Source organism: Rattus norvegicus, chromosome 2 (genome assembly GCF_036323735.1).
Source record: "Rattus norvegicus strain BN/NHsdMcwi chromosome 2, GRCr8, whole genome shotgun sequence".
In the NCBI taxonomy this organism is placed as follows: domain Eukaryota; kingdom Metazoa; phylum Chordata; class Mammalia; order Rodentia; family Muridae; genus Rattus; species Rattus norvegicus.
The window spans coordinates 243893821-243918823 of record NC_086020.1 but is presented as its reverse complement, the minus strand read 5'-3'; the positions used below and the strand labels follow the sequence as shown (position 1 = coordinate 243918823).

General features: G+C 45.2%; 1 protein-coding gene across 7 annotated transcripts in view; it reads left to right on the top strand.

Moving 5' to 3' along the window:
• The window catches only part of Miga1 (mitoguardin 1), a 54989-nt gene that overhangs the window by 20236 nt on the left and 9750 nt on the right, over window positions 1-25003 (top strand). For all 7 annotated transcript variants that reach the window (XM_039103886.2, XM_039103885.2, XM_039103884.2 and 4 more), the window contains exons 8-13: window positions 11261-11361; window positions 18295-18413; window positions 18690-18762; window positions 19851-19937; window positions 21379-21477; window positions 23638-23772. In XM_039103886.2, coding sequence (XP_038959814.1) covers window positions 11261-11361; window positions 18295-18413; window positions 18690-18762; window positions 19851-19937; window positions 21379-21477; window positions 23638-23772 — 614 coding nt within the window. The remainder of the gene's footprint in view (window positions 1-11260; window positions 11362-18294; window positions 18414-18689; window positions 18763-19850; window positions 19938-21378; window positions 21478-23637; window positions 23773-25003) is intronic.

Genomic DNA, 25003 nt, shown 5'->3' with positions numbered 1-25003 from the left:
TTTCTTTTAATCTGTGGTTCTAGGAATCAATTGTAGTGCCTTGTATGCTAGAAAAGTGCTCTAACCTTGAGCCACTCCAGCCCAATATGTTCTTGGCCTTCACTGGTTAGGGTGTTCGTGTAGGGCCGAATTGCTGAATTTAATGGCATTCTAAAAAAGCGATTTATAACGTATGGAGCTTGCTTTGTAGACATTGTTTAACAGGGCCTACAAGAATGAAGTTCTAGCTTATTAACTTATAATTTCCTTTAAAACTAATTAGGCTTTATATTTTATATGCTTATTTTCTTATAGAAATTTATATTGCAATGCCAGTATTAGAAGACACTCTGGAGATCTAGATCAGTGTTGGATGTGGGGTTTTGTTTGTGGGTTTGTTTTTTTTTTTTCTGATGGTGAGATTCTTTTACATTGCTGTATAGGGATAGATACGTTGGTTTAGGCCTTAAAACAAACCGGGAATGTTTACAGGTCAAAGGTCCTGCTGCGATGTCTGAATCCTCTAGGTATTTGGCCGCCACACGATCCACGGTTTGAGCAGAATAAACTGAGGGTCTTAGACCCGGAATATGTATTCAGAAAAATTTGTTTTCTTTTGTGGTTTTGTTATTTTTGTTTGTTTTTAGATGGACACCTCACTGCATAGCGTAGATTGGCCTCAAAGTCAGCTTCTAAGCGGGCCAGATGGCTCAGTAGATATAAGCGCAAGGCTGTCTGTCTGTCCACTTGGGGTCCCTGGAGCCCACATGGTGGATGTAACTGAATCCCACAAGTTTGTCCTCTGATATTCACTCATGGGCCGTGGTGTATGTGCCTGTATGTGCCTGTATGTGTGTATGCATGCATGCATACATACATACACACACACACACATACACACACACAGTAGGTTGAAATGCCATGTGTTCTGCATGTTGGCATACAGGAGCACACCAGCACACATAGCCCAAGCGTCATTATTTCTTTGTATATAGAAAGCAGGGCAAGAGGTGCCAGGAAAAGGTGAAGCTCTCACTACAGTTTTAGTCAGCTAGAGTCTGGAGTCTAGCAGCCATCACAGATTAAACAGTGCAGTGGAGTAAGCCTAGCTGGTGTATAGGGCTGCGGAAACACTGAAGGAGAGGCATGTGAGTCTTCTTTGGACTCTTATAAGAAGGCTTCATGGAAGGAATGACCTGAAAACAGACAGCAGGCCTGCCAGGAAGGAAGCAAGCCACAGAATCAAGCTACAGAAGAGCCACACAGCACAACAGTACACATGGCAGGAAACCTACAAGGGTGGGCCAGAGAAGCAAAAGTGAGCCACAGAGAATTATCTAGATGTCAAGTCAAGCCATGTGCTTGCTGAAGGAGATTGTGGAAGGGGGGTTGGTATAATTTCAGTGTCTAATCCTTTCTTGGAACTCATGTTTTGTAGAAGTGCTTGTGTCTCTTGGGGCTTTGTATTTTGTTTGAGTCAATGAGAGGTCCCCTAAGGGGAGCGTCTGGCAGAGAACAAGAGAAACTGTAAAACAGCACCTCCTACCCAGGGCAGAGGCAGTTCTCAGGTTGGGTAAGTAACCAGAGAGAGCATCCAGAGACCCTGAGCCATCTTGACTGCAATCAGAAATACCTCAGCTCTCCTCATCAAACAGCCCAGAGGTGACGGGTGAGACTGGAATCTTCTTTTCCTGCAGAATCACTGTCACAGGAGAGTAACCTCCTGAGGCTGTATTTTTAGGGAGTGACCTGAACTCCAGACTTAAGTTATATACTCAGTTCTCTAAATAGACAGAGTTCAAATTACACTGCAGTTGAGAAATGTGGTTAGTAATTCCAGTATTAAGCCTTATCATTTTTTTTTTTTTTTGGTTCTTTTTTTCGGAGCTGGGGACCGAACCCAGGGCCTTGCGCTTCCTAGGTAAGCGCTCTACCACTGAGCTAAATCCCCAGCCCCATCATTTTAATTTCAGACGGTTTACTAATACCACAAAATATAGCTGAGCTCCTGTCATTTCTGCAGATCAGGACACATTCAGTGGTGGCCAATACAGTCACCGTGCTGTGGGCTCCAGAAACAAAGGGTACCCAGTGTTTACCTCTGCCTCTTAATCCAAATCATATTTCCATAGCTGTGATTTATCTGTGGAGGGCTTCACTTGGCCATGTAAGGCCTTAGTAGTATTAGAGAAAGGCCCTCAATGCCTTCCTCCAGGAAGAAGGCATTTGGACTAGTTTTCTGTGCTCATTTGTCCTCTGACCAAGCCTCTGTAGTATACAGAGCAGTTGTACCTATTGGTTCTATTAAGGCTGTAACTCTAACTGCAAACTCATTCTTAGTTTTATCTTACTTCAGTCATTTTATGAAAGAGAGAGGTAACGCTACTACCTAAGTGTGGGTGCCCCTCCCCCTTTCCCGAGTCACCCAGTTTGTACTGGCAGCCCTGTTTCACAGTTGGGAGTCACAGTTGTCCTGTTCTGCTGTCGTGATGTGTGAGTGTTTTGATAAATAGGGAAGAGCGGACACAACTGTTCCGGCAGTCTGTTTTATACTGTGCCACCATGCCAAGATGTTTCCGCACATGCGTCATCGTCTCTAAGTAAAGCTTCAGCACTCAGAACATATCCAGAACTCACCAGCCTTTTGGACCATTGGATCTCAGTGCTTCCCTTAGCAGGACAGAGGCCATTGAAGGGTTTAATCAAAAAAGTATTTCAAAATGTAGTCTTTCCCTTCTGAGATTGTTTTTGACTTATAAGTTTAACTTTGTTCTTTCTTTCAAACTATTTTAGCATCTTAAAACCTGGGTGGTAGTGGTGCAGGGTTACAATATGAGTAGCAGATTGTCACACAAAAGGGGATGAGTGTCATGGCAGAGACTGGCCTGGTCTACAGCGTGAGTTCTATGACAGCCAGGGATACATACTAAGATCCTGTCTCAAAACAAACAACAAACCCTCGAACACACACAAAACTGCCCCAAAAAAGAGCCACAGTAGAAAGTTTTGTAGACTGTGGATGATTTGAACAACTTAAGACTACAGCACACTTATTGGGTGCTGGAACTTACTCATCTCAGTAAAGATGCAGAGAGAGCACGGTTTCAGGTTGTAGCTGAGGTGTGAAAACTCTCGTGGAGACGTGCCAGCCTCAGTCAGGTGACAGTGAGACAGTGTGCAGGCTCCCTTTTCAAACTGGTATCCTAAAGCCTACGTGGACAGTGTGGGGTTATAAAAGAAGACAGGCATCCCTGGAATCTCCACTAGCGTCTGTAGAGACTAAAATAGACCCAGTGCCTTCTCAATAACAGAAATAGAATGTGCCCAGGGACTGCAGAGCTGGGACACAGAAAGCTCACTTGGCTTGATCTGAGGAAGTAAAGCCAGGCCCAAGGGCCAGAGTCACGGCTGAAAGGGCTTCTGGCTTTCTTTCCTTTTCCTTCCGTTAAAAAAAAAAAAAGGCAGATCCTTTTTTGGGAAAAAATGAAGTAACAGGAATAACAAGGCTGAGAAGGGGAGAGGCTGGAGTGCAGTCAGACCGGGGCTGCTGCGTAACTGAGCTGAAGTTAACCCTCCAAGTCCCAGTGGTCTTGCAAAGAAGAGCGTTGTCAGGGTCTCTGCAAGAATCGTGTAAACTTCCAGGTGTCAAAGAAAGGCAGAGACAGTTAAGAAATGTTTAGATTTGCTTATTATTTTAAAAGATTTCCAATCAACTAACCCAACAAAAAAGCTACTCCACTGAGAGCCAGGGTAGCAGCTGAAGATTTGTAGAACTTCATTAACATGTAATCATCATTTGTGGGAAGCTTTAAGGACTTCTAAGGTTGTTTTCATTCATTAAAGGGTAAAACCGTATTTCAGGTTCATAAATTAATTTCTCATGGTTAACTTAGGGCTCAGTATTAGAAACAGCAAAATTTTAAAAGGACTCTGAAAACATGTTAAAGTCTCATGGTAGACAAAATGACCTTAAGGAAATTAATGTTAGGCCCTTTAGCTGTGGTTCTCATGGGAACCACCAGCTTATAACAACGAGTAACAAACACTAGTTTACATGAACCGACATTTAATGCTTTTAATGTCCTTGGTTCTCTCAAGATGCAGATAAATTATTGGGGGAACCAAAGAAAGCACTCCCTATGGGAGTTCATTCTTCTGGCCCAAGGATTGGTTTGTTCTTCTGTGTTTATTCTTATTTTTATGCTTTGGCAGCAGAAAGAAATAGCTTACCTAATGGTATGCAGTTTTACACTGCTAACTTTGGATGTTTATATACATTAACATTTAATTCTTAGAGGCAGGCGGATGGTATTCCTGTGTTTACATGAGCTCACCAGGAAATGGAGAAGATGAACTCTTCCAAGGTTACACAGCTAGTAAGTCATGGAGTCCCGACTTCAATGCAAACTTTCTGGCTTTGAGCTCACGATTTTAACCATCAACACTACCTCAGGGATCACTTGATTTGGAGGGGATGAGGCTTGAGTGGATCAATAAGAATGTGGCTTTTAGATGTTAACGGGAGCCTGAGAACAGTGTGGATGTAGAACCACTGTGGAAGAAGCCCAAGGCCTGTAAGGAATGCATTTGCCCGTGTGGAGGGCAGTGATAGCAGTGCATTCTGTGTTCATGAACACTACCCACTGCACCTTTTCGAATCTCCTTCATCCTGACTGTGACACTAATGGCAGGGCAACTGCTCTCACTCTGTCTGCATTCTTTTTCTTTTCCTTTTTTTTTGTTGTTGTTGTTGATATTTTATGTATTTAACTCTTCTATTGGGGTCTCCTTGTTCAGTCCAATGGTTAGCTGCAAGCATCCTTATCTGTGTCAGTAGGGCTCTGCCTGAGCCTCTCAGGGGAGAACCATATCTGGCCCCTGTCAGCAAGCATTTCTTGACATCAGCAATAGTGACTGGGTTTAGTGGCTGCATATGGGATAGATTCCCTGGTGGGGCAGTCTCTGGATGGTCTTTCCTTCAGTCTCTGCTCCATTCTTTGTCTTCCTGTATCTCATCCCATGAGTATTTTATTCTCCCTTCTAAGAAGGACTGAAGCATCCACATTTTGGTCTTCCTTCTTCTTGAGCTTCATATGATCATGTGAATTTTTTCTTAGGTATTCCAAGCTTTTCGGCTAATATCCACTTATCAGTGAGTGCATACTATGTGTGTTCTTTTGTGACTGGGTTATCTCACTCAGGATGACGTTTTTTAGTTCCATCCATTTGCCTAAGAATTTCATGAAGTTATTGTTTTTGATAGCTGAGTAATATTCCATTGTGTAGATGTACCACATTTTCTGTATCCATTCCTCTGTTGAAGGGCATCTGGGTTCTTTCCAGCTTCTGGCTATTATAAATAAGGTTGCTATGAACATAGTGGAGCATGTGTCTTTTTTATATGTTGGGGCATCTTTTGGGTATATGCCCAGGAGAGGTATAGCTGGGTCCTCAGGTAGTACTATGTGCAATTTTCAGATGAACTGCCAGACTGATTTCCAGAATGGTTGTACCAGCTTACAATCCCACCAACAATGGAGGAGTGTTCCTCTTTCTCCACATCCTCGCCAGCATCTGTTGTCACCTGAGTTTTTGGTCCTAGCCATTTTGACTAATGTGAGGTGGAATCTCAGGGTTGTTTTGATTTGCATTTCCCTGATGACTAAGGATGTTGAACATTTCTTTAGGTGCTTCTCAGCCATTCGATATTCCTCAGCTGAGAATTCTTTGTTTAGCTCTGCACTCCATTTTTTTAAAGGATTATTTGATTCTCTGAAGTCTAACTTCTTGAGTTCTTTGTATATATTAGATATTAGGCCTCTATTGGATTGGTAAAGACCTTTTCCCAATCAGTTTGTTACTGTTTTGTCCTATTGCCTTACAGAAGCTTTGCAATTTTATGAGGGCCCATTTATTGATTGTTGTTTTTAGAGCATAAGCCTTTGGTATTCTGTTCAGGCAATTTTCCCCTGTGCCCATGTATTTGAGGCTCTTCCCCACTTTCTCTTTTATTAGTTTGAGTATATCTGGTTTTACGTGGAGGTCTTTGATCCACTTGAATTTGAGCTTTGTACAAGGTAATAAGAATGGATTGATTTGCATTCTTCTACATGCTGACCTCCAGTTGAACCAGTACCATTTGTTGAAAATGCAGTCTTTTGTTCACTGGATGGTTTTAGCTCCTTTGTCAAAGATCAAGTGACCATTGGTGTGTGGGTTCATTTCTGGATCCTCAGTTCTATCCCATCTATTTACCTATCTCTGTACCAATACCATGCAGTTTTTATCACTATTGCTCTATAATACAGCTTGAGTTCAGGGATGGCGATTCCCTCAGAAGTTATTTTATTATTAAGAACAGCTTTTGCTATCCTGGGTTTTTTGCTTTTCCAAATGAATTTGCAAATTGCTCTTTCTAATTATATGAGGAATTGAGTTGGAATTTTGAGGGGATTGCATTGAATCTGTAGATTGCTTTGGGCAAGATGGCCATTTTTACAATATTATTCCTGTCAAACACGAGCATGGGAGGTCTTTCCATCTTCTGAGATCTTTCTTCCTTCAGAGACTTGAAGTTCTTGGCATACAGATCTTTCACATGCTTGGTTAGAGTCAAAGCAAGGCATTTTATATTATTTGTGGCTATTGTGCAGGGTGCCATTTAGGAGGAAAACTCATAGCTCGGAGTGCCTGCAAAAAGAAACTGGAGAGAGCATGCACTAGCAGCTCAACAGCACATCTGAAAGCTCTAGAACAAAAAGAAGCAAATTCACCCAAGAGGAGCACACGGCAGGAAATAGTCAAACTCAGAGCTGAAACCAACCAAGTAGAAACAAAAAGAACTACACAAAGAATCAAGAAAACCAGGAGTTGGTTCTCTAAGAAAACCAACAAGGTATTTGATAAACCCTTAACCAGCGTCTGCGTTGTGCAGTAGCAACCTGAGGACTGGGCCACTTAGGCTTCCCCCCTGGGACCCGAGGGGACAACGCCAGAGCCGTGTCAGCTTCTGCTGATGGCGTTTTGTTTGCTTTTAGTAATTAGTGGAAAATAACACCCTATAGGCAGGGGAAAGAGTGAATACGGAATATTTTGGAAGCCAGAATAGAAATTTTATTTGTTCTAGTCACAAGACGAGAGGATTTGTTAGGCATTAATAGGCCAGTTCTATAATAGTTACCTGTGTCACAATAAATGGTAAGTCTTAGCATAATACTTGGGCATATTGGAACATAGGAGTTCAATCAGAATTCTTTAAAGAACTTGCAGTCTCTTTACAGTGTCAAAAAGACAATAAAATGAAACAGATGTGGGTGTGGCTCGGCGACCCTCACCTTTAACCCCAGTACTTCAAAGACTGAGGCGGGAGTTGGCTGCAGGTGTAAAGCCAGCCTTGTCTCCTGAGCTGCAGCGTATACTCTGACTCAGAAGTAGGAAGGAAGGGATAAAGGGAGAAATACAAAGAGAAATATAGTCACGTCTCTGTCCAATGAAAGTGTATCCCCACCCACCGCCACAGACACCCTGGTCATCCAGTCTCTGTGAGGCTAGGCTCATCCTCTCCCACTGAGGACAGCAAGGCAGCCCAGCTAGAAGAACATACCCCACAGACAGGCAACAGCTTTTGGAATGGCCCCTGCTCCAGTTGTTTGGGCCCACATGAAGAGTGAGGTGCACATCAGCTACATACATGCCAGGAGGCTTAGGTCCAGACCACGTACACTCTTTGTTGGTTGGTGGTTCAGTCTTTGAGAGCCCAAGGGTCCAGGTTAGTTGACTTTGTTGGTTTTCCTGTGAAGTCCCTATCCCTTTTGGGGCCCACAATCCTTCCTCCTGTTCTTCCCCAAGCTCCATCCACTATTTGGCCGGGGGGTATCTGCACCTGCCTGAGTCAGCAGCTGGGTGGAGCCTCTCAGAGGACGGCCAGGCTAGACTCCTGTCAGCAAGCATCAGAGTATCATTAACAGTGTCAGGGATTGGTGCTTGTCTGTGGGGTGGGTCAGTCACAAGAGGCAGATGGAGGGAGGGACCTGGGTGGGAGAGGGAGTGGGGAAAGCACAGGAGGGCTGACTAGATTGCCATGGGAATGAAAGGAATCTGCAACTGAGGGGGGTAAGAAGATAGGGGGCATCTCCAGGAAGAGACAGAGACCTAGGATAAGGGAGGCACCCAAGAATAGTGGGAGTGTCCTTAGCTGTGGCTCACAGCATTGGGAACACAGAACCTGAAGAGGCCACCTCCTATAGCCAGGCGGGAACCTCAGTGAAGCAATAGGGACACCAACCTACCCATAAAATTTTCAACCCAAAATTTGTCTTGTCTACAAGAAATGCAGGGTCAGGGAATGGAGCAGAGACTGAGGAACAACCAGCCTTTGTCTAGTTTTAACCTTTTTTCCTATTGTTTGGTGGTGGTGTTAAGACAGATTTTTGTGTAGGTCAGTCTGGCTGCAAGTGTTCTGTGTGGCTGAGGATCACCTGGTGCCTCTGCCTCCCAGTGAACTGTCATCTCCAGAAGTTTTGTGCTTTGTATGAATGAAGTTGTGCATTTAATTCTTCCCCTAACATATTGTGATATTTATCTGATTCCTGCATAAAGCAACAATTCACATTTGTTGTATAACATTTCATCGTGTAAATATACTAATTGCTATATTCTCGATAGACAGTTTTTCTCTCAGTTTCTTTTAGGAACAGTATTACTATAAATATCCTTATGCCTAGAAACATGCATTTATATAAAACACATCTGCTGTAGAACTAGGTCACAGAAGAGGCAGTTTTCAACTTTTTTTTCTTTTGTTGTTTGGTTTTTCCAGAGAGAGTTTCTCTGTGTAGCTCTGGCTGTCTGAAACTTGTTCTGTAGACCAGGCTGGGCTTAAAGTCACAGAGCTCTACTTGCCTCTGCCTCCTAAGTGCTGGGATCAAAGGAGTGCACCACCACTTCAGCATAAACTTTTTCTTAATATATTTACTTTAATTTTATGTGTATTGGTGCTGCATGCATGTCTGTGTACCACGTGTGTGCAGTACCGTCAGAGGCCAGAAGAGGGCGTGAGATCTTGTGCTGGACAGTCTTATACTAACTTAACACAAGCTAAAGTCATCTGAAAGGAGGGAACTTCAACTACAAAAATGTCTCTATAAAATCAGCTGTAAGGCAAGCCTGTAGGATATTTTCTTAATTAGTGATTGATGGGGAAGGGTCCAGCCCATTATGGGTGCTAGAAGAAAGCAGGCTGAGCAAGCCATAGAGAGCAAGCCAGTAAGTAGCACCCTCCATGGCCTCAGCATCAGCTCCTGCCTCCTAGGTTCCTGTTCTGTTCCAGTTCTGTCCTGACTTCCTTCGGTAATAGATTATGATGTGGAAGCCATATAGACCCTCCCTCTCCTTCCCAAGTTCCTTTGATTTTCATCATAGCAATAAAAGCCCTAAGACATCTACTACAGAAAATGTAATAAGTGGCTTCTGAAACCCCTGAGATGAAAGCTTTAGCTTCCAAACTGGAGCTGCCCTTGTGTGTGCAGTGCAAGCAAGACGTGGAGCTCTTCTGGAGAGCGTTGTGGATGTTAATGGGCTGTGAGAGCAGTGAGTCCGGGGCTGCCCAGGCTTTCTGCTGGATGCTTTTTATTGGCTCACTCGAGAAGCAGATGTGCTATTTCTCCTCACCATCATTAAACTGCCATTCAGGAATTATAACAGTTACTGAAACAAGAAGCATGGTCTGTGCTTTTCCGCTGTGTAGAAGCCCTTTGTGATTAACAGAGTCACCCCTGACTTTCTGGTATTGCACGAAGGAAAGAAATCAAGCATTTCCCTTTGATATCGGTTAACCAAGAGCAAACCAAGACCTGAATCCTCTCTTCCTCTACTTTTCTCCTGTCTTCTGCCCTGTGCCTGTCCAAACACTGACTTGTGAGTCAGTCATGGGGTGTGTGTGAGTCTATGTGTCCCTCAAGGGGGGCTGTCATGGGTATTCATTTCTTTTTTTTTTTTTTTTTATTAACTTGAGTATTTCTTATATACATTTCGAGTGTTATTCCCTTTCCCGGTTTCCGGGCAAACATCCCCCTCCCCCCTCCCCTTCCTTATGGGTGTTCCCCTCCCAACCCTCCCCCCATTGCCGCCCTCCCCGGGTATTCATTTCTAAGACTGCTTTCACGTTTATGTGCATGTGCAGTTGTGGTGTACATGTGTATGTGCTTGTATGTGTGTGCATGCATGTGTGTGTACACGTGTGTGTTTAAATGTGTTATATGTACTAAAATGAAAATTATGGAAATTTTCCCCATAATTGAGTGTCCAAAGATACGTTTGCCAGTTGTGAAACTGTCTGTAAACAGCTGAGCTGGCTCAGCAGCTAGAAGTGCTCACTGCTCTCCAGAGAACTTGGGTTTCTCAGTACACACTCGGCGGCTCAGACCACTGGTAGCTTCATTTCCTGGAAATATGCATCATCTTCTAACCTTTATGAGCATCTACACGTATATTGTTCAATAAATTTATTCAGGCATACACAAAAATGAAAGTAATAACATAAAATTTTAAGTGTAGGACAATTGTTTTATTTTCTAGTTTGGTAGAATACTGTACACTTCTGAGGCTTTGTTGTTTCCTTTTGGGGTGGTTTGTTTATTGGGTGTGCTAGGCAGAGAACCCGGGGCTCTGGGCCCTGTGAGTGCTTCACAAGTATTTTACCGCTCAGCTACATCTCTAGGCTAATATTTTTTGAATAGGGTATTTTAATCTTGGTTTATAATGGTCATTTAGTAGAAGAATTTTTTATTTATTTGTTTGTTTATTTATTTATTTATTTATTTATTTATTTGAGGTGGGATCTGGCTTTGTTGAAAATGTTAGCTTTGAACTGCTGAGTTAAACTAGCTTTCTGTCTCCTGACTTCTGGGATTAGAACCATGTGCTACCACACCTGGTCAGATTTTAAGCTGAAAAGTTAGGTGCTTTCAAAGGATTATTACCAGCCTAATAGGAGACAATTATAACTTAAACGTTTGAAGGTAAACCATTGAAATGTAAACTCTGGTCCCAGCAAACCTGGGTCAGGCTGATGTGCTGTTTTCTGTAGCCCTTCCTTCCGTGTCACGGCAGTGTTAGCAGGGGAGCATTGCAAGAGTTTCGTTAGACTGCAGCCCGCTGCAGTTGTTACTGCACTCCCTTAGGCCCTGGCTGTCAGGATAAAGAGCAGAGATGAACTCACTGTACAAGTGCACGTGGCTGAGACAAAGCATAACAGTCTGACTTTCACCCTTGTTACTTTAAGACAAAGACACAGATCTGAGCGTGAGGGAGACTGTGGACGAGTTTGGCCTGCCAGACACAGCGAACATTGACTCGGCAGATCTCTTTGCTTCAGCAACAGAGGTAAGACAAGTTGTGTTCGTGCTGAGGAAGTTCTGCCATTGCACTACAGTTGCCATGCGTGGGTCTCTGTGTGTCTGTCTGTCTGTGTGCTGCCTGCATGAAGGTGTGCATTCTGGTGCCCGCAGAGTCCAGATGAGGACATCAGATGTCCTGGACTGAAGTGACAGTGGTTGTCCTGCCACCCTATGGGTCCTTGGAATTCACCCCAGGCCCTGTGCATGAATAACCAGTGCTCAGAAACTGAGCATCTTTCTGACCCCGCCTGTGTAATTTTATTTTTCACCTTTGCTTGAGACAGGGTTTCGCTCTATGGCCCATGCTGGCCTCAAACTCAAGTTCTCTGACCTTCCCTCCCCTAGGCTGGAATGACAGGCATATAACCTCACAGCACTTTCTTTCTAGCATCCAGAAAGATTGCTCAGCAGTTAGGAGCACTGGCTGCTCTCCCTGGAGACTTAGGTTCTACTCCCAGCACTCATGTGGACCCACATCCCTGGTGAGTTGAGGTCAGCATGGGGTAGTGAAATTCTGTCCCAACAACTAAATAGATATATCTTTATGCAGATACTATAAAATATACTCATGAACATGTGCAGTGTGGTGTTTTCTAGTATTTCCATAGTTGGGCTTCACTGTGTAGTCTAGGCTGGCCTCAAACTGAGAGAGAGTCTTCCCATCTCAGTCTCTGAAGTGCTAATAGTATGGGCTTGTAGGCATGTCCACCCTACAGCTTCCACAGCACGCTTTGTTTTCCATCGCTAGGTATCAAACCAGAAGCTTATTGGGCATGCTCTCAGGATCTGTGTGAGGGACTCCAAACAGCTGTGTCACTGAGATCCTCACTCCCTCAGCAAGGACAATGACTTCCTTATACCTGACAGATGGAGATCCCTCTTTGGTTGACCTCCTGAGACCACATATAGCTGATGCAGACTTAACACACAGGAGGGAGAAGAATCCAGGGAGGGGTGCCTGGCGTCTCCCAGGAGGGTCCTTCAGCCTTCCTTTGAGGGAGCATCAACAGGTCTGATGGTGCTGAGAATCCGTGGTTTGCGGTCATAACATCCCTAGTTACTTTCCTTTTCTTTATAAAAATAATTTATTTTTATTTTATGTGTATTGGTGTTTTGCCTTCATGTGTATCTGTGTGAAGGCGTCTGATCCCCTGGAACTGGAGGAACAGACAGTTGTGAGCTACTATGCGGGTGCTGGGGATTGAACCCGAGTCTTGGGAGAGCAGTGAGTGCTCTGAACTGCTAGCATGTCTGCAGCCCATACTTCCTGTGGTTGAGACGGCAGTGGCTGTCACATTCACTTACAACATTGCTCTAGTGCCCAGTGTAAAGGCTCAGCATCCCTGCTGTAAGTGATTGAGACCAGTAATGTTTTAGACTGTGTGTGAGAGTGTGTGTGTGTGTGTGTGTCTCTGTGTCTGTGTGTTCTTGTATATACGTACATATTTGGAGTATTTGCATGAAAATGACACCTCTGGGAATAGAGTACAAGGCTAGACACAAAATCCATTTATTTACAAGAGCAGGAAAGATGGCCCAGCACTAGTTGTTCTTATAGAAAATCCGAGTTTGCTTTCTAGAGCCCACATGGTAGTTCACAACCATTCATAGGCACATGTGGTGCACACACACAAGGGTAGACAAAACAATATATGTAAAATAAATAAATTTCATTTTTTATAGCCTGAAGATAATTTCAGGTTATATTTATTATCTTGTATTTTGGGCACCACCCATCCAAGGTAAGGTGTGGGATTCTGCACTTGAGATAACACATCTGGACATAGGTGTCACATGACTTATCATTCCGGGGAGATGGTCAGCTGAAGATGCTCTCCCTGAAAAACAAACGCTAAGCTTTGTCTGTGGCAGAGACACTAACAAGCCGCAGTTTCCTTGCCTGCAAGTGCTATAGTATTGAGTTCAAAACTAACCTGGTTTTTCTCTGTGGTCAGATTTAGTGTCCTAAACGCTGTTACCATGAAACCCTAGTCAGCCTTTGCGAAGCTGCAGTTCCCAAAGGGTTTCCTCTGCTTACAGAGCTGGTCTCCTTCCCCTATCTCTCAGTCCTTCACAGTTTGTAATATTAGACATTTTGTTTCTTCCTTTGCTCTTTCTCTCTTGCGTTAAGCATCTTGGCCAGTTTCCAGGATTGCACAACCTGTGTTGAGGACCCCAAGATGAGGGCTAAGTTCTGCAGCACAGCAGCCACATGCCCCTCTGCAGTGCAGCAGCCACGTGCCCCCATGCAGCACAGCAGCCACGTGCCCCCATGCAGTACAGCAGCCACGTGCCCCCGTGCAGTGCAGCAGCCACGTGCTCCTGTGCAGTGCAGCAGCCACGTGCCCCTGTGCAGCGCAGCAGCCATGTGCCCCTCTGTAGCACAGCAGCCACGTGCCCCCTTGCAGTACAGCAGCCACGTGCTCCTGTGCAGTGCAGCAGCCACGTGCCCCCGTGCAGCGCAGCAGCCACGTGCCCCCGTGCAGCGCAGCAGCCACGTGCCCCCGTGCAGCGCAGCAGCCACGTGCCCCCGTGCAGCGCAGCAGCCACGTGCCCCCGTGCAGCGCAGCAGCCACGTGCCCCCGTGCAGTACAGCAGCCACGTGCTCCCGTGCAGTGCAGCAGCCACGTGCCCCCGTACAGTGCAGCAGCCACGTGCCCCCGTGCAGTGCAGCAGCCACGTGCCCCTTTGTAGCGCAGCAGCCACGTGCCCCTGTACAGTGCAGCAGCCACGTGCTCCTCTGTAGCGCAGCAGCCACGTTCCCCCGTGCAGCGCAGCAGCCACGTGCCCCCGTGCAGCGCAGCAGCCACGTGCCCCCGCGCAGCGCAGCAGCCACGTGCCCCCGCGCAGCGCAGCAGCCACGTGCCCCCGCGCAGCGCAGCAGCCACGTGCCCCCGCGCAGTGCAGCAGCCACGTGCCCCCGTGCAGCGCAGCAGCCACGTGCCGCTTTGTAGCACAGCAGCCACGTGCCCCGTGCCACCGTTCCCCAGCATTTGAGTTTACCCTTACTTCCAGACAGCTTGTGGCAGATTGGCCAGAGCAGTGACCTCTCCTTCTTTCTCCTTTTTGTCTCTGGGTTTGTCACAGCTGCAGGTGACCCTTGGTATCCATCTTTTCTTTTAGTTCTACCATAAACTGTTGAGAGACTTAAACTCCACAGTCTCCAGCACCTTAAGAAAACTCACTGTTTTGAACTACATGCAGAAGTGATTTCCCAGGATGCCTTGAGGAAGTTGGTTCTCTCCCGTGGGGTCCTGGGCTTGACCTCAGGTTATCAGACCTGTGTGTACAAGCCATCTCTCTAGCTCCATCTGTTTATATTAGCCAAAATGATATTTTTGTTTTGCATGTTAGATAAGGCAGAGAGCTAGGATAGTCCAATTGAGAGCAGAAGGTCTTAGTTTAGAGCAGTGACTCAGTTAAGCTTTGCACAAGCAAGATCTGAATTTGAGCCCCAGCACCTATGTCATAAGCCAGGTACGTGGGCTAGCACTTGAAATCCCAGAATTTCGGTATTGGAAACCAGAGGATTTCTGGGGCTTGCTGGTCAGCCAGCTTTGCTGTGTCAGCAATTGCACATTTAGTAAAAGACCCTGTCTTAAAAAAAAATAAGGGGAAATGACCAAGGGTGACACCAGATATCAGCCTTCAGCTGCCACATTCAAACACAGTGAGAGAAGCCTACGCTCTGGAATGTTATGTCTGGATTTAAATTTACGGATTTACTTAGAGAACCTAAGGCACATTTTCTGATCACATTCATCTCTGCTCCTTTGCCTGAGTGTTGCCAATAGTAGTCTTATGAACTTACAGTCTAACTCAAGGGATAAATGAGATTATTTACTTTAAGGCGTTTAACACAGCGCCAGGGATGTGTACAGTGCAAACACCAGCCTCCAGCCTCCATCTGGAGTTGTGGGCTAGCACTGTGTCTCCTTAGTGTCGCACTCTTCTCTTCTGCACAAGACCCAGGATTGACCCCAAGCGTGAAGACTGCAGCGCTACTCCAGAAAACAATGAGAATATTTTGGCATAAATGGTCAAAGACAAAAACTCAAGAGCTCTTGAGAGGATTTTGCATTTATTCAGATGATAGCAGAGCCCCCAAAGAGCCCTGAGCTGTGGTTTTCATGGTTCAGCTCTGTGTCTACAGAGGTCGGAAAGCCAAGTCACCCAATGCAGCCGCTGCAGCGTCTCGTGGCCGTCACAGGAAAGAACGTAGTGGTGCCAGCCCTGTCCCTCAAGAACTGTCAAAATGTGACCTGCGGGGTAGCTGTCAAAGCTGAGTTCTCGACATTTGTCTTTATATTTGGTTCATTTGGTTTGATTTTGGGGTTGGGGGAGGCCCTCATTATATAGCTCTGGCTGGCCTGGAACTCCGTACGTAGACCATGCTAGTCCTGAACTCACCAAGAACTGCTATATTCAAAGACACCAGAGACATTAAAATAGTAAAACAGGAAAAAATGTTTACAGATTCTGTATCTGAATTTTAAAAGGCTTACAACATACAATTAAATACTAAATAGGTAAATAGTAGCCTACTGTAAAATGAGCCAAGAAATTGAGTAGACATTTCTCCAAATAGAATATGCAATGGGCTAAAAGATGAAAAGTTGCTTAATCTCATCAGTCATCTTGGAGTGCAAATCACTTCCCATCTGCCACCGTGCTATAGTAAAGGTGTCTGCCACAGTGCTACAGTAAAGGTGTCTGCCACAGTGCTGTAGTAAAGGTGTCTGCCACAGTGCTGTAGTAAAGGTGTCTGCCACAGTGCTGTAGTAAAGGTGTCTGCCACAGTGCTGTAGTAAAGGTGTCTGCCACAGTGCTATAGTAAAGGTGTCTGCCACAGTGATACAGTCAAGGTGTCTGCCGCAATGCTATAGTAAAGGTGTCTGCCACAGTGCTGTAGTAAAGGTGTCTGCCACAGTGCTATAGTAAAGGTGTCTGCCACAGTGCTGTAGTAAAGGTGTCTGCTACAGTGCTATAGAAAAGGTAGAAACAGCAGCTGTGCGAGAGGGTGTGTGAACATTGCTAATGGCACTGGAAGGTGCAGCCATTCTGCAGAAAAAAAGTCTGGCCTTTCCTGGACAGTAAACACAGAGTTACCATCTGACCCTTCTATTTCTTTATGCCAGTAAAGTCAAAAACATGTATCTATACAAAAACATGTATCTATACAAAAACCTGAACACAAGTATCCAGAGCAGCCTATTCATGGTGGATAAGAGTAGAAAAATGGGTGTCCATCACTGAGAAATGGATAAAAATAGTGTGGTATATCTATGCTCTGGAGATTTGTGCTTTTAAATTTACCTACATACTTTTATGTTATAAGCATGTGTGAGTAACCTCTGTGTGTGTGTGTGTGTGTGTGTGTGTGTGTGTGTGTGTGTGCGCGCGCGCGCGCCCATGCCCATATGTATCTAACACTGCGTGGTGCACAGGGAGGCCAGAGGCAATGGACTCCCTGGACTTGGAAGCACAGGGGTTTGTGTTCAGCCTGTTGTGGGAACTGAGACCCAAACCCAGGTCCTCTATTAGAGCAGCAAGTACTCTTAACCACTGAGGCTTCTTCCCAGCTCCCATGCACATGTATTTTATCTTTCCATAACAATGAGTGAACTGCTGATGTGGGGTATATCATGGTTCACCAGCAGTCAAGCACCAATGGCCACATACTAGTCAATTCCATGAATATGTTGCCTTCTCAGTAGTGAACTGTGGTTTCCAAGTAACTGTTCCCAGAAGCCAGGACATGTTAGAAGACTGCTAATGGAAAGGAGCCTCTAGTTGGGCTGGCAGTGTGTGTCAGAAGGACTGCTGTGTGCATGACTGGAGTGTCCCAAAAGCCAACAAGTTGTATGCTTTTCAGGGTTGGTTTATGATATGTGAAATAAATCTTGGTAAAACTGTTTTTAAAGTTTTGAGCTGGGGATATAACTGAAGAGGTGGAACGCTCGCTCACCCTGCACAGACACTAGATTTTCTCCCCAAAGCACCTTACAAAAGACAATACCGTGTTCCAGTAAGTGGATTATTTGGTATTGAAAATGAAATGGCTTCTTTGTAGCTTGCCACCCAATAGTATTTGCCGTTGTCTTTTAATGAGCTGTCAGACTGGAATTATATTTGAAGAGTTGTTAGACTCTAGTCATAGAGTCAAAGAGGATTATCTTTCAGTTACATAAAAGCTAACCAGAGCCACCGAGAGGACAGCCTTCCTAGGACAGCAAGTCGTATTTGTTTCCATGTTTTACAGTCTGCCTCACTGTGAGTGTGAAGTGTCCTGTGGATGGTAAAAATCTCTGCCTTTTGCTCACCTGATAGATTTAAGTGGTTGGCTTTGAAATGAACTGAGCTTACTGGCTTTTACCCTTTGGGATTCCTTCGGATTCTTTGAGACAAAGTCTCACTACATAGCTGTCCCAGAACTTGCTAAAGTGGCAAGGTCAGCCTCCTTGCCGGGACTAAAGGCGTGTGCCACTGTGCCCAACTAACTTTACTCTTTTTAACAACTGAATGTTTTGCAAAAGATGTTATTTTTAATCATGTGCATCATCTCTGAGTAGGAAAGCACATATGAGTGTGAGTGCCCAGGAGGCTAGAACTACCTGATTCCCCGCTGGAGACTGAACATCTGCCGCCAGCCCGCTCACTCTCCAGCCTAGCACCTGGCTCGTTTGCTCGTTTGTTTGTTTGTTTGTGTTCTTCACTGAGACAGGGCCGTGCCCATGTTTACTCAAGCTGCTCTTAACCTTTAACAAGTGAATGTTGAAGTGAAGTGATTTAGGCTTTTGTTACATAAAATGTCAGTGATTTCTGTGGGTTAGTCACATGGAGCATATTTTGATAATACTGAATCCTAGGTTTTTATAGTTCTTCTTACCTCAGTATAATTCACTTTGTGTATTCTTAGCTTGCAGAGCACAGAGAAGCACAGCAAGCCCTCAGCCTGGAGTCTTTTTGTCGCTGCCCTTTTTACGAAGAAGCTATGCATCTGGTGGAAGAAGGGAAAATTCACTCCAGAGTACTGAGGTATCGCTCCAGCTTAGCTTACCACTAGTGTTTATTGTAGTGGCTAATGTATTATTTTATAATAATATAGTAAGATACTGTTGCTCTTTTGTGTGGCAGTTAGTAAATCATGCTGTGAACATGGGAAAGAACATTTTGGTCCAAGTAAATTCCTGCAGTGTTTCCCAGTATGCAGAGGACGTGTGCTTCCCATCAAGGGCCTGCTTAAGGCCAGGTGTGTGGAAGGTTTGCTCTTGGATGAGGCCTAACACTTGCTCTCTGCTCTTTATGATATAGAACCGAAATGCTGGAGTGCCTGGGAGACAGTGATTTTCTCGCCAAGCTTCACTGTATTCGGCAAGCTTTTCAGGTATTTCTTACTCACTGAGGGATGTCCTGCACGCATAGCCTTTCTGGTGTAGGCCCTGCTTGTGCACAGGGCTTCTCATTACTCTGCATGCTGAAGGCACAGAGGCAGTCAACTGAGCTTGCTCTCCTTCTAATGCTGTCCTCCCACACCTTTCCCGGCCTACCACACTCTGTCTAAACGAACATTGTGATGCTGCAAGGGTGTGGACAGAGCTGTTAAAATTAGTCTCCATCATTAGGATTTAGATTTGAGTCAGTGGTGAAGAGGACTGATTCCCTAAAATGGAATAAGGCTGCTAATGGTAAAGCCAGAAGCGCTGGCACACGCCTTCAGTTCAGCCTGCTCTGTGAGCCCCAGGCCAGCCAGAGGTACTCGGTGGAACCCTGTCGCAAAAAAAAAAGCAAAATAATAACGAAAATAGAAAATAATTACTTTCTTATGTTTGAAAGCTACATAAGATTGACCTTAGATTTTTAATGTTTTTTTCAAGATCTATGTTTATTAGTGTGTGTATGTATGTATGTATGTATGTATGTGTATATATGTATGTATGTATGTGTGTATGTGTATATGTGTATGTATGTATGTGTATAAGTATGTGTATGTATGTATGTGTGTGTATGTATGTGTGTGTATATGTGTGTATGTATGTGTGTGTGTATATGTGTATGTATGTGTGTATGTATGTATGTGTGTATGTGTGTGTGTATGTATGTATACACACGTGAGTTCACGTGTCCACGAGCCCAGAAGAGGATATCATGAGATCCTATGGAGCTGGGTTGTGAGCCATCAACATGGGTGCTGGGAACCAAACTCGGTCCTCTGCAAGTACAGTTCGTGCTCTTAATCACTAAGTCGTTCTCCGGCTCTTCACCGCAGATATTTGATTGTCTGAAACAGAATTAAGTTCAAATTTACCCACCCTGAATCTTTGATCAGTGGGCTTAAGTCTCCATTTCTGTGAGTTTAGACTTCCTCTGTCTTCAGAGCAGTAGTGACTTAGCATCACATTAGTACCCTGACCACTCAGTTCCCCATGTGTCATGGGACATCACTCATTTTCACCCTGCTATGGTGTCTTTCAGCTAATCCTTGCAGAAGCAGACAACAGGTCGTTCCTTGCTGAAAGTGGAAGGAAAATTTTGTCTGCTTTAATTGTGAAAGCCCGGAAGGTAAATACATTCTCTAAGCGAGTTTTGTTCTTACTAGTTTCTCTAACTGAAGATTAAATACAGGGGCTGGTGGGAGAGTTGAGCAGGCAAAGGCCTTGGCACCAGACCTGACAACCTGAGCCGGACCCCAGGGCCAACAGTTCTTCTGTCACCTCACACAGAGGCTTGTGCCACGAGTCCTGCCGGATGAAGAAAGAGTCTAGCAAGTTTTAGAGTAAAATGTGTGTTGAGTTTTAATAGTGCATGAAGCCTTTGTAAGTAATCAGAAAGGTCCACCCAACCCTGTTGATGTCACTGTTACTGAGACAGAGCCTGGATGCTCCTCTAGTTGGTCTGGAATTCACTTTGTAGATCAGGCTAGACTCGAATGTGTGTTGATTCTTTTACCTCTGCCTCATGGATGTTGGAACCCCAGATGTGCACGACCCTGGCTAGCGCAAAGAGCTCTGACTTCTGTGTACAAAGCTCATGGCTGGGTTGTTTGTGATGACTTAGAACTGCCCGTGGCCTCTGGTGATGTCTGGTGAGACCTGTGGTAGATCCGCTGCTTCAGCCAGGTGTGGGTAATACCTCCTCAAGCCTATTCAGGAAGAAGGTGGAGGGATGAGCCCCGAGGAACCTGGAGCACAGACTACTGTCTGGCGCTCATCTTCGGTGGGCCGAGTGAGGCGGAGCCTTTGATGAGAACCCCTTCAGACTGTAAGGAACCACTTCACTTCATGCAGGCTTGTCCAGAGGAGCAGGCCTGCCCTTAGCCTTTTGCCCACCAGGTATTCAGCTCTAGTTCATTTACTCTCAAGTCCCTCTCTGCACAGAGAAACTGTATTCTACCCTATTTCAGAAGACTCTTCTGAGCAGATAAATGGTAAGGGAGAAGTCACCTAAGCATACAGTACTAAGTGACTCTCAGGTGACACTATGTCCTTGGAGTTCACAGGATAAATCCTGGGTTGCTTTCTTGGCTTTCCCATTGAAGACCAGTGCAGCAGGAGGAGCCCATCTGCAACAAAAGGACCCCAGCCAGGCTTCTGCTGCAGCCCTGTTTCCTCTTACAGTCTGTCTGGGCAGCAGTTTGCTGATGCTTTACTGGCGTCCCCGTTCCTGGCTTCTGTGAACTAGGACACAGCTGGTAATGAAGGGCTGAGAGTTAGACCACTTGCCTACCCTGTGGTGGAAAAAGGCCCCAGTTAAACCTCTGCGCCATAGAACCACATGTGTAACCCATACTTGTAAGGAGGGCAGGAACTTGAGGTCACCTCCACTATTGTGGTCACTTGAGGCCAGGTGGGGGCTAGAGATGCCTAAAAAAGGAAACGACTTGTCATGCTTGAAAATATTTTCTAGAATAATTAAGATTCAACTTTCTTGAAAAATAACTTATTTCATAGGCTTAAGTCTTGTTATAAAGTTATATTTGGACTACACTATGTTTTCTTTGCAGAATCCAAAGAAATTTCAAGATGTTTTTGATGAAATGATCTATTTTTTAGAGCAGACTGATCACTGGGATAGTACCGAGATGGAACTTGCTGCCAGAGGGGTAAACACATTGTAATCCTTACTCCTGCTTTCTGTGCATATGGCTCTTAGTCACTCTGTTAACTCACAGAAAATCCATCCCTGTGTGGTGGGGACCGTCGTACCCAGCCTTGTGCTTAGTGTTAGGGTCCTGTGGTATCCAGCTGGATACTGTCTTTTTTCTGACATTCATAAACAGTGGAAACTGTCTTCTTTATACATTGATTGGTTATGAGGAAATGGCTTTCTCAAAGCCTTTTGTCTTCATTCCTATAAGGTAGGCCTTGTTACAAGGCAGTTACAGCGTGGTGCAGGAGTGGTGCAGGAGTGGTGTGAGATGAATAGGGACAGGGAACAGAGCCCCAGGGAAGTAGACTCCATGACTGGAGAAGTAAACGTACCAGGAAGAGCAGAGACGGCCTTACCTGCAGGAGGCATGAGATTAGAACTTGACTGCAGTTCTACATGTGAGTCCAGTTATAGCATCTACAGGGCAGTAGAACCTGACACAGACAGGACCCTGTACCCACTTCTTAGTTCTGGTTACGCTGGCATCTAGGAGCAGCAGCAGTGCAAAGACATTATTTCCAGCACACAGTGCTTGGCTCCTCACCAGCATCCACTAAAGCATGATAGGAATCCTGCAGTGGCGTCCATGCTGAGCTCAGAGCAGCTCGCTGTAGTCGACACCACAGAATGCAGCTCCAAGGAGCTGGGGACGTTGGAGCAGGGGACAGGGTAGGTCCAGACATAGAACTCTTCCATAATCACCTCTAAAGTGGGTAAATCTGAACCCCGGCCTATTTTAGTTTTCTCAGCTTTTCTCTATTCCTGTTGTCTTTATCTTGGCCTACATCTCTGTTGCCTTTTGCCTAATCTCCTCCATCTCTGCAGTCTGACTCACTGCTCACTGCACTCCTAATCTCCTCCATCTCTGCAGTCTGTGACTCACTGCCCACTGCACTCCTAATCTCCTCCATCTCTGCAGTCTGACTCACTGCCCACTTCACTCCTAATCTCCTCCATCTCTGCAGTCTGACTCACTGCCCACTGCACTCCTAATCTCCTCCATCTCTACAGTCTGTGACTCACTGCCCACTGCACTCCTAATCTCCTCCATCTCTGCAGTCTGTGACTCACTGCTCACTGCACTCCTAATCTCCTCCATCTCTGCAGTCTGACTCACTGCTCACTGCACTCCTAATCTCCTCCATCTCTGCAGTCTGTGACTCACTGCCCACTGCACTCCTAATCTCCTCCATCTCTGCAGTCTGACTCACTGCCCACTGCACTCCTAATCTCCTCCATCTCTGCAGTCTGACTCACTGCCCACTGCACTCCTAATCTCCTCCATCTCTGCAGTCTGTGACTCACTGCCCACTGCATTTCTCCCTTATATTACTCTCCTCTGCCCTGTTCACCTACAAGTCTGCTAAATTATCTTGTTTTGGGATAGAGTCTCTTTGTAACCCAGTGATGGACTCTATGGAGCTGGTGCTGGTCCACATTGCTTCTGCCTCCCCCGGCAGGTGCTGACATTACAGTTACATCCCACAATCCCTGACTCACCAGAACCATCTTTAAATATGTCCTGTGATGACCTCCTCGTCAGCATCCCCACCCTCCTATGAGACTAGAGTAAAAGTCCTCACATGGACGTAAGTCCTGACAGGATCTCATCCTTGTTTCCCGACTGATTTTTCCCTGCTTTGCCATAGCACACTTCCAGGGTCTTTCCACTCAACACCATTGTGTTTCTTCTGACCCTAAGTCTCTGACAGGAATTCCCAGTAACTGGGAAGATTCACTCCCTAAGGAAAGCTATCTCTATGAGCTGTATTGTATTTATCTGTGGGATTATCTCCCTGCTGTTTTCCCCAGTAGACTCCAGATTTCTGAGTTGCTTACCGTGGGTACCTGAGTATCTGGTACAGCACAAAGTACAGCGTAGTGTGTTAGTGACCGAGTAAGATAGATGCTCTCATGGCTCAGACAGGCAGACCTGTGAGTGAGCCCAAATGAAAGAATAGTGAGGAGGAGCAAACGTGCTAGAGCTGCAGTCTGGTGCCCCTCCTCCGAGCTGTAGAGAGACACACTCTGAACAGCTCGCAAGCCCGGCATTGCAAAGCACACTTTACCCAGAACTCTGTAGGACTCATTGCTATCTTGCAATTTACTACAGGTGAAAAACCTAAATTTCTATGACGTGGTTCTGGATTTTATATTGATGGACTCCTTTGAAGATTTAGAAAACCCGCCAACATCCATACAGAGTGTAGTGACCAACCACTGGCTCAGTGCCTCCTTCAAAGAAACCGTGAGTGGTGTTCACGTTGTTTGCTACTCAAGTTTGATGGGAAATGAACAGAGATGGACACTGACTAAAGATTACAGAGGTCAGCAATGGTGCCACATTCCCTGAATCCTAGCATCCAGGAAGCAGAAACAGAACTCTGAGTTCAAGGCCAGTCAGAACCACATAGAGAGACGAAGCTCATCCTTCGTCATTGGGGTCACATGTGCAGTAAGTATGTAACACGTCTGATGAACTTCTCCTTCGGAAGCCTGGGTAGCAGCAGCTGGCATGGGGTAGCGTGTTTCATGGTAAAGTCTGAATGCTGGAAATGCTTTAACGTCCCCTTGGCAGTTTGACAGTTCTGTTACAACTTCCCTCACTATGTGCTATACCCACAGAAAATGCATTGTCTTCATTTCAGCATGGCTGACTTGGTAAAGTTGGTCAGCCAGAATAGAGGCCTCTCTAGGGTCCACTAAGGCATTTCTTTTGCCTTCTCATGGTTACAGTTTCTCGGTTCTTGAATAAAACTTAGGTTTTTACCTTCAGATATTCCAGCAACACTGTCCTTGAAGGAAAGACGATAATCTATCTTCATTATCCGATAGAGAACATTTATTTGTGTGTATATATCAACAAATTCTTTTCAGTGCATTTCTATAGGAGTAGAACTTAGGACCTCTGCTTTTGTTCATTTGTGAGACAAGGTCTCACTCTGCAGCCCAAGCTGGCTAGCACTCTGGGGATCTGCTGCTTCAGCCTCTTATGTACCAGATCATGGGTGTGAGTTCTGTGTACAGTTAGAGAGTTTATGAGCCTTGAGAATTGTGTTATAATTGCTTGTGTGCCTTGGTTCACAAGAGTTCAGCCCCTTTCTCTTATGGGCTGTTTGGTTGGTTGGTTGGTTGGTTGGTTGGTTGGTTGGTTGGTTGATTGGTTGGTTGGTTGGTTGGTTGGTTGGTTTGGTTTTTCAAGACAGGGTTTCTCTGTATAGCCTTGGCTATCCTGGAACTCGGTTTGTAAGCCAGGCTGGCCTTGAACTCAGAGGTCTACCTTCCAAGAGTTGGGATTAAAATGGGTGTCCCACCACTGCCCAGCTTTTGTATATAAATTTTAATTTCATTAAATGCAGATTCTCCCCTGATGTTTGTCAATAACACAAACCTGGGGATTGTCCTTATTGTTGCTATTGGGATTTTTAAACCAAGAAACTATGAATTATAATAACTGTTTTTAAGTAGAAATATTGATA